At 40.8% G+C, this 11,818-nt stretch overlaps 1 protein-coding gene across 2 annotated transcripts in view; it reads left to right on the top strand.

The window, feature by feature from the left end:
* Shc (SHC-adaptor protein) overlaps positions 1 to 11,818 on the top strand; it is a 281,183-nt gene that overhangs the window by 264,832 nt on the left and 4,533 nt on the right. For both annotated transcript variants that reach the window (XM_070100988.1, XM_070100987.1), the window contains exons 7-9: positions 2,049 to 2,180; positions 4,760 to 4,980; positions 11,065 to 11,175. In XM_070100988.1, coding sequence (XP_069957089.1) covers positions 2,049 to 2,180; positions 4,760 to 4,980; positions 11,065 to 11,175 — 464 coding nt within the window. The remainder of the gene's footprint in view (positions 1 to 2,048; positions 2,181 to 4,759; positions 4,981 to 11,064; positions 11,176 to 11,818) is intronic.

Raw genomic sequence — 11,818 nt, forward strand, 5'->3', positions numbered from 1 at the left:
ATACAATAAGTGTCAGGGGCCCAAGACTGTTCAACTGCCTCCCAGCATACATAAGGGGGATTACCAACAGACCCCTGGCAGTCTTCAAGCTGGCACTGGACAAGCACCTTAAGTCGGTTCCTGACCAGCCGGGCTGTGGCTCGTACGTTGGTTTGCGTGCAGCCAGCAGTAACAGCCTGGTTGATCAGGCTCTGATCCACCAGGAGGCCTGGTCACAGACCGGGCCGCAGGGGTGTTGACCCCCGGAACTCTCCAGGTAAACTCCAGGTAAACATTACTCAGAAGGAAAAGGCACTCCCAGGACATAAGCCTATGAAAGACAGGCTTACTCTGTTGATGTGTTCCACTGCTAGTGGTGATTGCAAAGTGAAGCCTTTATTAGTGTATCACTCAGAAACTCCCAGAGCGTTCAGGCAAAAGAATGTCCTCAAGGCTAATTTGTGTGTGCTGTGGAGGGCAAACAGTAAGGCATGGGTCACTAGGGACTTTTTCTATGACTGGTTACACAATGCATTTGCCCCCAGTGTGAAAAATTACCTAATTGAAAAGGAATTAGACCTTAAGTGCCTCCTGGTATTAGACAATGCCCCTGGTCATCCTACAGACTTGTCAGAGCGACTTTGTGGGGACATGAGTTTCATTAAGGTGAAGTTTTTGCCTCCTAATACCACTCCTCTCCTGCAGCCCATGGACCAGCAGGTTATCGCAAACTTCAAAAAACTGTACACAAAAGCTATGTTTGAAAAGTGCTTTGTAGTGACCTCAGAAACTCAATTGACTCTAAAGGAGTTTTGGAAGGATCACTTTACTATCCTTAATTGTGTAAAACTTATAGGTAAGGCTTGGGAGGGAGTGACTAAGAGGACCTTGAACTCTGCCTGGAAAAGACTGTGGCCAGAATGTGTAGACAAAAGGGATTTTGAAGGGTTTGAGGCTAACTCTGAGAAGCCTATGCCAGTTGAGGAATCCATTGTGGCATTGGGAAAGTCCTTGGGGTTGGAGGTTAGTGGGGAGGATGTGGAAGAGTTGGTGGAGGAGGACAGTGAAGAACTAACCACTGATGAGCTGCTAGATCAACTTCAACAGCAAGAGGCCACACCTGAGGAAACTGCTTCGGAGGAGGGGAGAGAGAAATTGAAGAAGTTGCCTACTTCAAAGATTAAGGAAATCTGTGCAAAGTGGCTTGAAGTGCAAACCTTCATGGATGAAAATCACCCTCAGACAGCTATTGCAAGCTGTGCTGGTGACTATTACACTGACAATGTTGTGAACCACTTTAGGAAAGTCATAAAGGAACGAGAGGTACAGGCCTCTGTGGACAGATATGTTGTGCGACAGAGGTCCAGTGACTCTCAACCTGGTCCTAGTGGCATTAAAAGAAGAAGGGAAGTAACCCCGGAAAAGGACTTGCTACCTCAAGTCCTAATGGAGGGGGATTTCCCTTCTAAATGCTAACACCATCCACACTCTCCACTCCTCCCATCCCATCAATCATCACCAGATCTTCATTAAAGGTAAGTGTCAATTATTCTTTTGTTATTTATTGTTATTTATTGTTATTGTTGTTATTGTAATTACTATTCTATTGCATTAAACTTAATATTTCATTTAGTAAAAGTTTTTTTTTTCATACTTTTGGGTGTCTTGCACAGATTAATTTGATTTCCATTATTTCTTATGGGGAAAATTGATTCGCTTTCCGATATTTTTGGTTTACGATGAGCTCTCAGGAACGGATTAGTATCGCGAACCAGGGGTCCACTGTACTTGCTCTTCTCACTTATTCCCTTCAAGGGGATGATATGTGCCTTTTCACCTGCCTTGGTGGGAATCGGCCGATGTGTTAATTTTTTTCTTGTTCCCAGTAGTAAGAATACTTAAAGAATTATGTTTACATTATGTATAATTACCTTCGTGTATTAGTGTGACTTGTAAATGGTCCAAGTTGGACCAAAATATCATCATAAGTTTCTTTCTCCTGTGTGCTGGTTATTTGTGTATTGTCTAATTAATGATACCTTAGTTATAATTCAACTTTCTCTTTGCAGTGTCTGACAACTTAATAGATTTTTCATGTGAAGGAGCACAGCCATCACCCCTACGATGTGAGCCTGAGTACGTGAATGATGCCGTCATAAAACAAAAACAACTCCTCGATCAGAGAGATCCTTTTGACATGCGTAAGTGTTTCTGGAAGGAGGGGTAAAAGAGGTTTTGTGTGCAAGGGGCTTGAACATACAGCATGCATATGTGAGCAAGTTTGATAGGAGTGAATGGAGATGAATGCTTTTTGGGACTTGACAAACTGTTGGAGTGTGAGCAGGGTAATGTTATGTGAAGGGATTCAGGGAAGCCGGTTAGCTGGACTTGGGTCCTGGTGGTGGGAAGTACAATGCCTACACTATAAAGGAGGGGGTTTGGGATATTGGCTGTTTGGAAGGACATCTGAACTGTTGTATCTGAGCGCCTCTGTAAAGACTGATTATGTGTGAATGATGGTGAAAGTGTTTCTTTTTTGGGTCACCCTGCCTCGGTGGGAGACAGCCAATGTTAAAAAAAATATTTCTCTGTTAGGAAATCATATTCTCATTAACCAGTAAATATGATAAAGCATCTTTTGTTGTTTAGTTAACGACTTGCCGAAAGACACACCCCACCTCTCGCTATTATTATCATGGGAGAGTGCTGAACCTCTACGGATTATACAGCTCCACCTCTCATAAATGCACAGTATAATGCTGCAGTGGTCGTACATTGCCTGGGTAATGGGTGGTAATCAGGTTTGATCTGAGGAAAGGGAGGGCAGCTCCAATTCCTTTGATCAAGAACCCTTTGCCATCATTGGGTCACTTTCCTAAAGGGGTGTATTGTATTCAGCTTCTGTACCTAATTACAATGATAGAGTAAATAATTACTATGATAGTGTAATTATCATGATAGTGTAAATAATTTCTAGGATAATATACATAATTATGATGATAGTGTAAATAATTACCATGAGTAAATAATTATTATTATAGTATAAATAATTATCATGATAGTGTTAATTATCATGATAGTATAAATAATTGCTATGATAGTGTAAATAATTATCATGATAATATAAATAATTACTATGATAGTATACATAATTACCATACCAGTATACATAATTACCATAATAGTGTACATAACTACCATAACACTGCACATTATTCAAACAAGGCATTAGAAATTTGGAAATGTATTTTTAATAGTGGAGGCAGTGGAGATGTCATGTCTGAGGGCAATGTGTGGTGTGAATATAATGCAGAGAATTCGTAGTTTGGAAGTTAGGAGGAGGTGCGGGATTACCAAAACTGTTGTCCAGAGGGCTGAGGAAGGGTTGTTGAGGTGGTTCGGACATGTAGAGAGAATGGAGCGAAACAGAATGACTTCAAGAGTGTATCAGTCTGTAGTGGAAGGAAGGCGGGGTAGGGGTCGGCCTAGGAAGGGTTGGAGGGAGGGGGTAAAGGAGGTTTTGTGTGCGAGGGGCTTGGACTTCCAGCAGGCATGCGTGAGCGTGTTTGATAGGAGTGAATGGAGACAAATGGTTTTTAATACTTGACGTGCTGTTGGAGTGTGAGCAAAGTAACATTTATGAAGGGATTCAGGGAAACCGGCAGGCCGGACTTGAGTCCTGGAGATGGGAAGTACAGTGCCTGCACTCTGAAGGAGGGGTGTTAATGTTGCAGTTTAAAAACTGTAGTGTAAAGCACCCTTCTGGCAAGACAGTGATGGAGTGAATGATGGTGAAAGTTTTTCTTTTTCGGGCCACCCTGCCTTGGTGGGAATCGGCCGGTGTGATAATAAAAAAAAAAAATATAATAAATTTGGAAAAAACCTGGTACAATATATACTGCCAACAAGTTGTGGATAAAAACACATGAACGAACATTATGGAAACATTTCAGTCACAGGACAAAAACATTTCCATAATTACATATCCTGGGTGTTTGTTTGCATGTTTTTATCCATACATAAATTTGAATTTTAGTTTTATGAGTTGTAGGGTTAATAAAAAATGCTCTTAGGCGGGTTGTTTTGGTGTGGGGTGAAGGGTTCCTAAGTCAGGGAGTCAGAGCTAGCCTGCCTCTTCTTGGGTCATACCTATTACCTCCTGTTCCCCATTTTATTTCATGGGGGGAGTGCTAAACCTGTAGGGATTATACAGTGCCTGTGGGGGGGGGGAGGGTTTATGGCAGACATTCAGGTTTAATTCAGGGAATTGGAGCACAGATCCAATTCCCTAGATCAAGAGCCCCTCACCAGCATCAAGGAACCTTGAGGTGTCCCATTCCCCAGGCATTGATGATCCCTAGGAATTTAGCACTTTTTCATGACTATAATGCTGGATATATTTGCAGGTTGTGAATAACTAAAGTGTAATGAACACTTGTCAATACTCAGTAATAACCCACATGGAAACACAAACTCAGGAGATTGATTGATCTGTATATATCGACTCCCTTTCTGGGATCCCAGAAGGGAGACAAAATATACAGATCAATCAGTCAATATACAAATCAGTCTTCCCTTCTGGGATCCCAGAAAAGGGACAGAATATACAGATCAATAAACGAATATACAAATCAATCAGTCTTCCCTTCTGGGATCCCAGAAGGGAGGTAGAATATACAGATTAATCAGTCTCCTGAGTTTCTGTTCCCATGTGGGTTATTACCAGGCAGGATGTGTTTAGTCTAAGCATAAAATTCAAAAATTTTTTTTTTCCTATCAGAACCTTTTAGCATGCAGCTGTCCCAGCTGAGTGGAGGAGTGAGCAGCAGTAGTACTGGTGGTGGTGTTGGTGGGCTTACAGCCGGGGCAGTGAATGTAGTGGGTGGAGTGGTGGCAGGGACCACAAAACCTCTGCCTCTTAATCAGCGGCTACAGCTGCAACGAGAACCCTGGTTTCATGGTGCTATCAGCAGAAAAGAAGCAGAAATGCTTCTTCTTCAGGTACATTTCTCTCATTTTACGATCATAACATTATTTATCTGCGCACCAGAGGCGGACTGGCCATGTGGGCATTTGGGCAATGCCCAGTGGGCCACTGGGCCGCATAAACAAAAAACAACTGAAAAAATATCATGAAAACTGAAGTCATAGCCACTGCACAAAGAATGAAATGAAAGTGGAATGCACCTTAGCTGAGCAGTGAAAACACACCTCTGCCCTCAGCAGTTAATGAGCTGACCTAATAGGCGACAGATGACAGGGCAGGTTTTAAGACCCAGTCCGCTTCTGCTGCACACCTCTGGCAAGACACTGATAGTGTGAATGATGGTGAAAGTGTTTTTTTTGGGGTTACCCTGCCTCAATGGGAAATGACCAGCATGTTAAAAAAAAAAAAAACATTATAAGAGGCTTCATAATAAATATACTAGAAATCACAGTACCATGGATGGAGCATTTCATTATATTGATCCATCTAAAACACCAACGAAACAAACTGTTTCTATAAAGTGAAGTAGAGTATATTACAGTTGAGGTGAGTGTAATTTATAGTAAGATGAATGTAGTAAAGAGTTTTTAGATTCTGCATATTAGACATTTTGTTTTGTGAAATATAAAATGTTAATCAGACAATGTGATATACTGTGATATACATAGTTTATAGGTAGTAGGCTGGTAGACAGCAACCACCCAGGGAGGTACTACCGTCCTGCCAAGTGAGTGTAAAACGAAAGCCTGTAATTGTTTTACATGATGGTAGGATTGCTGGTGTCCTTTTTTCTGTCTCATGAACATGCAAGATTTCAGGTACGTCTTGCTACTTCTACTTACACTTAGGTCACACTACACATACATGTACAAGCACATATATACACACCCCTCTGGGTTTTCTTCTATTTTCTTTCTAGTTCTTATTCTTGTTTATTTCCTCTTATCTCCATGGGGAAGTGGAACAGAATTCTTCCTCCTTAAGCCATGCGTGTTGTAAGAGGCGACTAAAATGCCGGGAGCAAGGGGCTAGTAACCTCTTCTCCTGTATATATTACTAAATGTAAAAGGAGAAACTTTCGTTTTTCCTTTTGGGCCACCCCGCCTCGGTGGGATACGGCCGGTGTGTTGAAAGAAAGAAAGATATATATATATATATTCTTTCTTTCTTTCTTTCAACACACTGGCCGTATCCTACCGAGGCGGGGTGGCCCAAAAGGAAAAACAAAAGTTTCTCCTTGTACATTTAGTAATATATACAGGAGAAGGGGTTACTAGCCCCTCCTGGCATTTTAGTCGCCTCTTACAACACGCATGGCTTACAGAGGAAGAATTCTGTTCCATTTCCCCATGGAGGTAAGAGGAAATAAACAAGAACAAGAACTAGTAAGAAAATAGAAGAAAACCCTGAGGGGTGTGTATATATATGCTTGTACATGTATGCGTAGTGTGACCTAAGTGCAAGTAGAAGTAGCAAGACGTACCTGAAACCTTGCATGTTTATGAGACAGAGAAATAGACACCAGCAATACTACCATCATTTAAAACAATTACAGGCTTTCGTTTTACACTCAGCGATTATGTGTGAGTGAGGTGAAAGTGTTGAATGATGATGAAAGTATTTTCTTTTTGGGGATTTTCTTTCTTTTTGGGTCACCCTGCCTTGGTGGGAGACGGCCGACTTGTTAAAAAAAAAAAAAATATATATATATGTACTGTATATATATATGTTAAAAAAATATATATACATATATATATATATTATAGGTAGTAGGTTGGTAAACAGCAACCGCCCAGGGAGGTACTACCGTCCTGCCAAGCTAGTGTAAAACGAAAGCTTGTAATTGTTTTACATGATGGTAGGATTGCTGGTGTCTTTTGTCTGTCCCATAAATATGCAAGATTACAGGTACATCTTGCTACTTCTACTTACGCTTACGTCACACTATACATACGTGTACAAGCATATAGTATATACACATCCCTCTGGGTTTTCTTCTATTTTCTTACTAGTTCTTGTTCTTGTTTATTTCCTGTTATCTCCATGGGGAAGTGGATCAGAATTCTTCGTCCGTAAGTCATGTGTGTTGTAAGAGGTGACTAAAATGCCGGGAGCAAGGGGCTAGTAACCCCTTCTCCTGTGTATATTACTAAATGTAAAAGGAGAAACTTTCGTTTTTCCTTTTGGGCCACCCCACCTCGGTGGGATACGGCTGGTGTGTTGAAAGAAAGATATATACTATATATGTAACTACTTAATAGAAAGCCCCTTATTATGCGAAGCATTTCAGGCAGACTTAAAACTAAATTATGATTACATGTATGTGAAAATAAGAATACATAATTTTTAAACTATTGGAGGCATTTAGTAATTCAATAAAACATTATAATTAATGATATATTAAAGACAAAGCTAAGTACATGAGATGAAGGAATGATAGACAAGGACAGGAACAATGCAGGTTGAAAGAATTGTTCAGTAATTAATTGTTGTTAGATCACATTAGGGAAAGGAGGTATTTTTTAACAGTAGCTTTGAAGCCACAGTCATAACTGACTTGATTATGGTCAAAGATGGACTGGAATAACATTTAAAATTTGCTCTCCAAATTTTTCACAAACAGTAAAGAGGTTTCATGTTGGTTAATGTGTTTATTTCTTCATGTCACTGTTGCTGTCAGTAACCTGCAAGCTTATGTGGCTATCACAACCTCTCTGATCTGTGTCACTCTGTGTGGCAGTGATGCTTCACTGTTGCTGTCAGTAACCTGCAAGCCTATGTGGCTATCACAACCTCTCTGATTTGTGTCACTATGTGATGGTGATGCTTCACTGTTGCTGTCGTTAACCTGCAAGCCTATGTGGCTATCACAACCTCTGATCTGTGTCACTCTGTGTGGTGGTGATGCTTCACTGTTGTCAGTAACCTGCAAGCCTGTGTGGCTATCACAACCTCTCTGATCTGTGTCACTCTGTGTGACAGTGATGCTTCACTGTTGTCAGTAGGTCTGCTGCAGTGTTCCTTCTTTCTTATGTTCTTTTGTAACCTGCAAGCCTATGTGGCTATCACAAGCTCTCTGATCTGTGTCACTCTGTGTGACAGTGATGCTTCACTGTTGTCAGTAGGTCTGCTGCAGTGTTCCTTCTTTCTTATGTTCTTTTGTAACCTGCAAGCCTATGTGGCTATCACAACCTCTTTGATCTGGGACATTCTGCAAGAATCAAAACTTATTTTGCTCTGGCAATATTTCTTAATTGCTGGTATTATAGAGGATCTACTGATAGGTTGGTAGTCCTATAAAAGGCTCATGGAACCCAACCACAGAATTCTCTCTCTCTCTCTCTCTCTCTCTCTCTCTCTCTCTCTCTCTCTCTCTCTCTCTCTCTCTCTTAATTTTTCTCTCATCTATATGCATAAAACTTCTCTCATCCTATTTTCTTTCTAAGCCACACAATTCTTGTGTTTAAATATTTATTCCCCTTCACAGAAATGAACCCACTCTCTCAGGAACTGATTAATTACGATATCCGGAGGTCCACTGTATACCTCTACCATATGTGCATCATCACACCTAAGTGTGCCACACCCCCATCACTTTTTTTCCTTGGAAAACTGTCTTCTAGCTTATATTTTATGAGTACAGTGGACCCCCGCCTTAATGATATTAATCCTTTCCTGAGAGCTCATCGTAAGCCAAAATTATCATAAGGTGAATTAATTTTCCCCATAAGAAATAATGGAAATCAAATTAATCTGTTCCTGACACCCCAAAGTATGAAAAAAAATTTTTTTTTTGCCACATGAAATATTAATTTTAATAAACACAAACTTAAGAAGACATGCACAGTTAATACTCTACTAAGAATAGAATACATGACACTTACCTTTATTGAAGATCTGGTGATGATTGATGGGATGGAAGGAGGGAAGTGTGTGGAAGTTGTTATTGTTTAGAAGGGGAATCCCCTTCCATTAGGACTTTAGGTAGCAAGTCCTTTTCCGGGGTTACTTCCCTTCTTCTTTTAATGCCACTAGGACCAGCTTGAGAGCCACTGGACCTCTGTCGCACAACATATCTGTCCATAGAGCTCTGTACCTCTCGTTCCTTTATGATTTGTCTAAAGTGGTTCACAATATTGTCATTGTAATAGTCACCAGCACGGCTTGCAATAGCTGTGTGAGGGTGATTTTCATCCATAAAGGTTTGCACTTCAAGCGACTTTGCACGCATTTCCTTAATCTTTGAAATAGACAACTTCTTCAGTTTCTCTCTCCCCTCCTCTGAAGCAGTTTCCTCAGGTCTGGCCTCTTGCTGTTGAAGATGATCTTGCAGCTCATTAGTGGTTAGTTCTTCATTGTCCTCCTCCACCAACTCTTCCACATCCTCCCCTGTAACCTCCAACCCCAAGGACTTCCCCAATGCCACAATTTATTCCACAACTGGTATACGCTTCTCAGGGTTAGCCTCAAACCCTTCAAAATTCCTTTTGTCTACACATTCTGGCCACAGTTTCTTCCAAGCAGAGTTCAAGGTCCTCTTACTCATTCCCTCCCAAGCCTTACCTATAAGGTTTACACAACTGAGGATACTAAAGTGATCTTTCCAAAACTCTCTTAGAGTCAATCGAGTGTCTGAGGTCACTTCAGAGCACTTTTGAAACATAGCTTTTGAAATGACCTACTGGTCCATGGGCTGCAGGAGAGGAGTGGTATTAGGAGGCAAAAACTTCACCTTAATGAAGCTCATGTCCGCAGAAAGTCGCTCTGCCAAGTCTGAAGGATGACCAGGAGCATTGTCTAATACCAGGAGGCACTTAAGGTCCAATTTATTTTCCAGGAGGTAATTTTTCACAGTGGGGGCAAATGCATGGTGTAACCAGTCATAGAAAAAGTCCCTAGTGACCCATGCCTTACTGTTTGCCCTCCACAGCACACACAAATTAGCCTTGAGGACATTGTTTTGCCTGAACACTCTGGGAGTTTCAGAGTGGTACACCAATAAAGGCTTCACTTTGCAATCACCACTAACATTAGCACACATCAAGAGAGTAAGCCTGTCTTTCATAGGCTTATGTCCTGGGTGTGCCCTTTCCTCCTGAGTAATGTAGGTCCTGCTTGGCATTTTCTTCCAAAACAGGCCTGTTTCGTCACAATTAAACACTTGTTCAGGTTTCAGTCCTTCACTGTCTATGTACTCCTTGAATTCCTTCACATATTTTTCAGCCGGTTTTTGGTCCGAACTGGCAGCCTCACCATGCCTTATCACACTATGTATGCCACTACGATTCTTAAATCTCTCAAACCAACCTTTGCTGGCCTTAAATTCACTCACATCACCACTAGTTGCAGGCATTTTTTTAATTAAATCGTCATGCAACTTCCTAGCCTTTTCACATATGATCGCTTGAGAGATGGTATCTCCTGCTATCTGTTTTTCGTTTATCTACACCAGTAACAGTTTCTCAACATCTTCGAGTACTTGCGATCTCTGTTTTGAAAACAAACTTGCACCTTTTGCAAGAACAGATTCCTTGATTGCCATTTTGTTGGCCACGATAGTAGCGATGGTTAATTGGGGTTTGGTATACAACCTGGCCAGCTCCGAGATGCGCACTCCACTTTCGTACTTAGCAATTATCTCTTTCTTCATTTCCATAGTAATTATCGCCCTTTTTACTGCAGGGTTGGCACTAGAAGCTTTCTTGGGGCCTATGGTGACTTATTTTACAGCTACAATCACTAAAAACACTGTGATAATATGAAATGTACCGAATGTATGCGTGGATGCGACCGCACTGGCTGGCTTGTAAACACTGGCACTCACGGGGCAGCTGAGGCCACGTGTGGGACACATCCCGGACGAATCGCGTGAGGCGAGGCAAAATTTTTGCATTCAAATGTATCGTATGGTGGATTTAATGTAACGCGATGCCATCATAAGGCAGGGGTCCACTGTATTGGAATATTCAATTTAGTCTTTTTTTTTTAGAACATGAGTACCTTCTGGGATGTAGCATTTATGGGGTCCTTGGGAATTTATTCCCTTGTCAAATATTAATTTTTTTTTATGTACATTAATACAGAATATTTTTTTTCAGGATGGAGATTTCTTAGTGCGCGAGTCTCAAGGGACTGCTGGTCAATATGTCTTGACTGGGATGCAGAATAACACAAAAAAACATTTGCTACTGGTTGACCCAGAAGGAGTAGTGAGTATTTTAATTAATTGTTAATGAAAAACAATTTAAACAGTTACCATTACAAAAACAGTGAATCTATACAAGATGTATGCATGAAAGTGCTGTTGAGATATTTTGATCTTGCAGAAATACTGGAGCAAGATAGGTTGGTAAAGAGATATAAGTCTGGGTTGCATGGAAGATGGTAGTGAGGTGTAAATAAGATTAGAAGGCAGTGTCCTATAAAATTGTTTTTAGGTATATGTTACCATGAGAGGCCAGACAGTGAAATTATCCATGTAGTATTTGCTGTGTTGTTGGAGTACGAGCAATGTAATACGTATAAAGAAATTTGAATAAACTGATAAGCTAGATTCTGATTTTAGAAGCTGGGAAGTACAGTGTCTACATTTTAGTATAAGATGGGGAGGTGTGTGTGTGAGCAGTGAAATGTAACATCTGTGATCTTTGAGGGGACAACTCAAGAGTGAACGTTTTCTCTTGGATCACAGTGTTGGGTGAGAAGTATCAGAATTGAGGAATTTCTTGATATATGCGGGTGGTACATACATCCTGGATAATCTTAAAATTTATTATATTTTTATATACCATACATGTATTGAGAAATACATAAGGTACACCTGCATTGTAATTATGAATCATGTTTTAGTCA

The sequence above is a fragment of the Cherax quadricarinatus genome, chromosome 75 (assembly GCF_038502225.1).
Source record: "Cherax quadricarinatus isolate ZL_2023a chromosome 75, ASM3850222v1, whole genome shotgun sequence".
Taxonomy (NCBI): Eukaryota; Metazoa; Arthropoda; class Malacostraca; order Decapoda; family Parastacidae; genus Cherax; species Cherax quadricarinatus.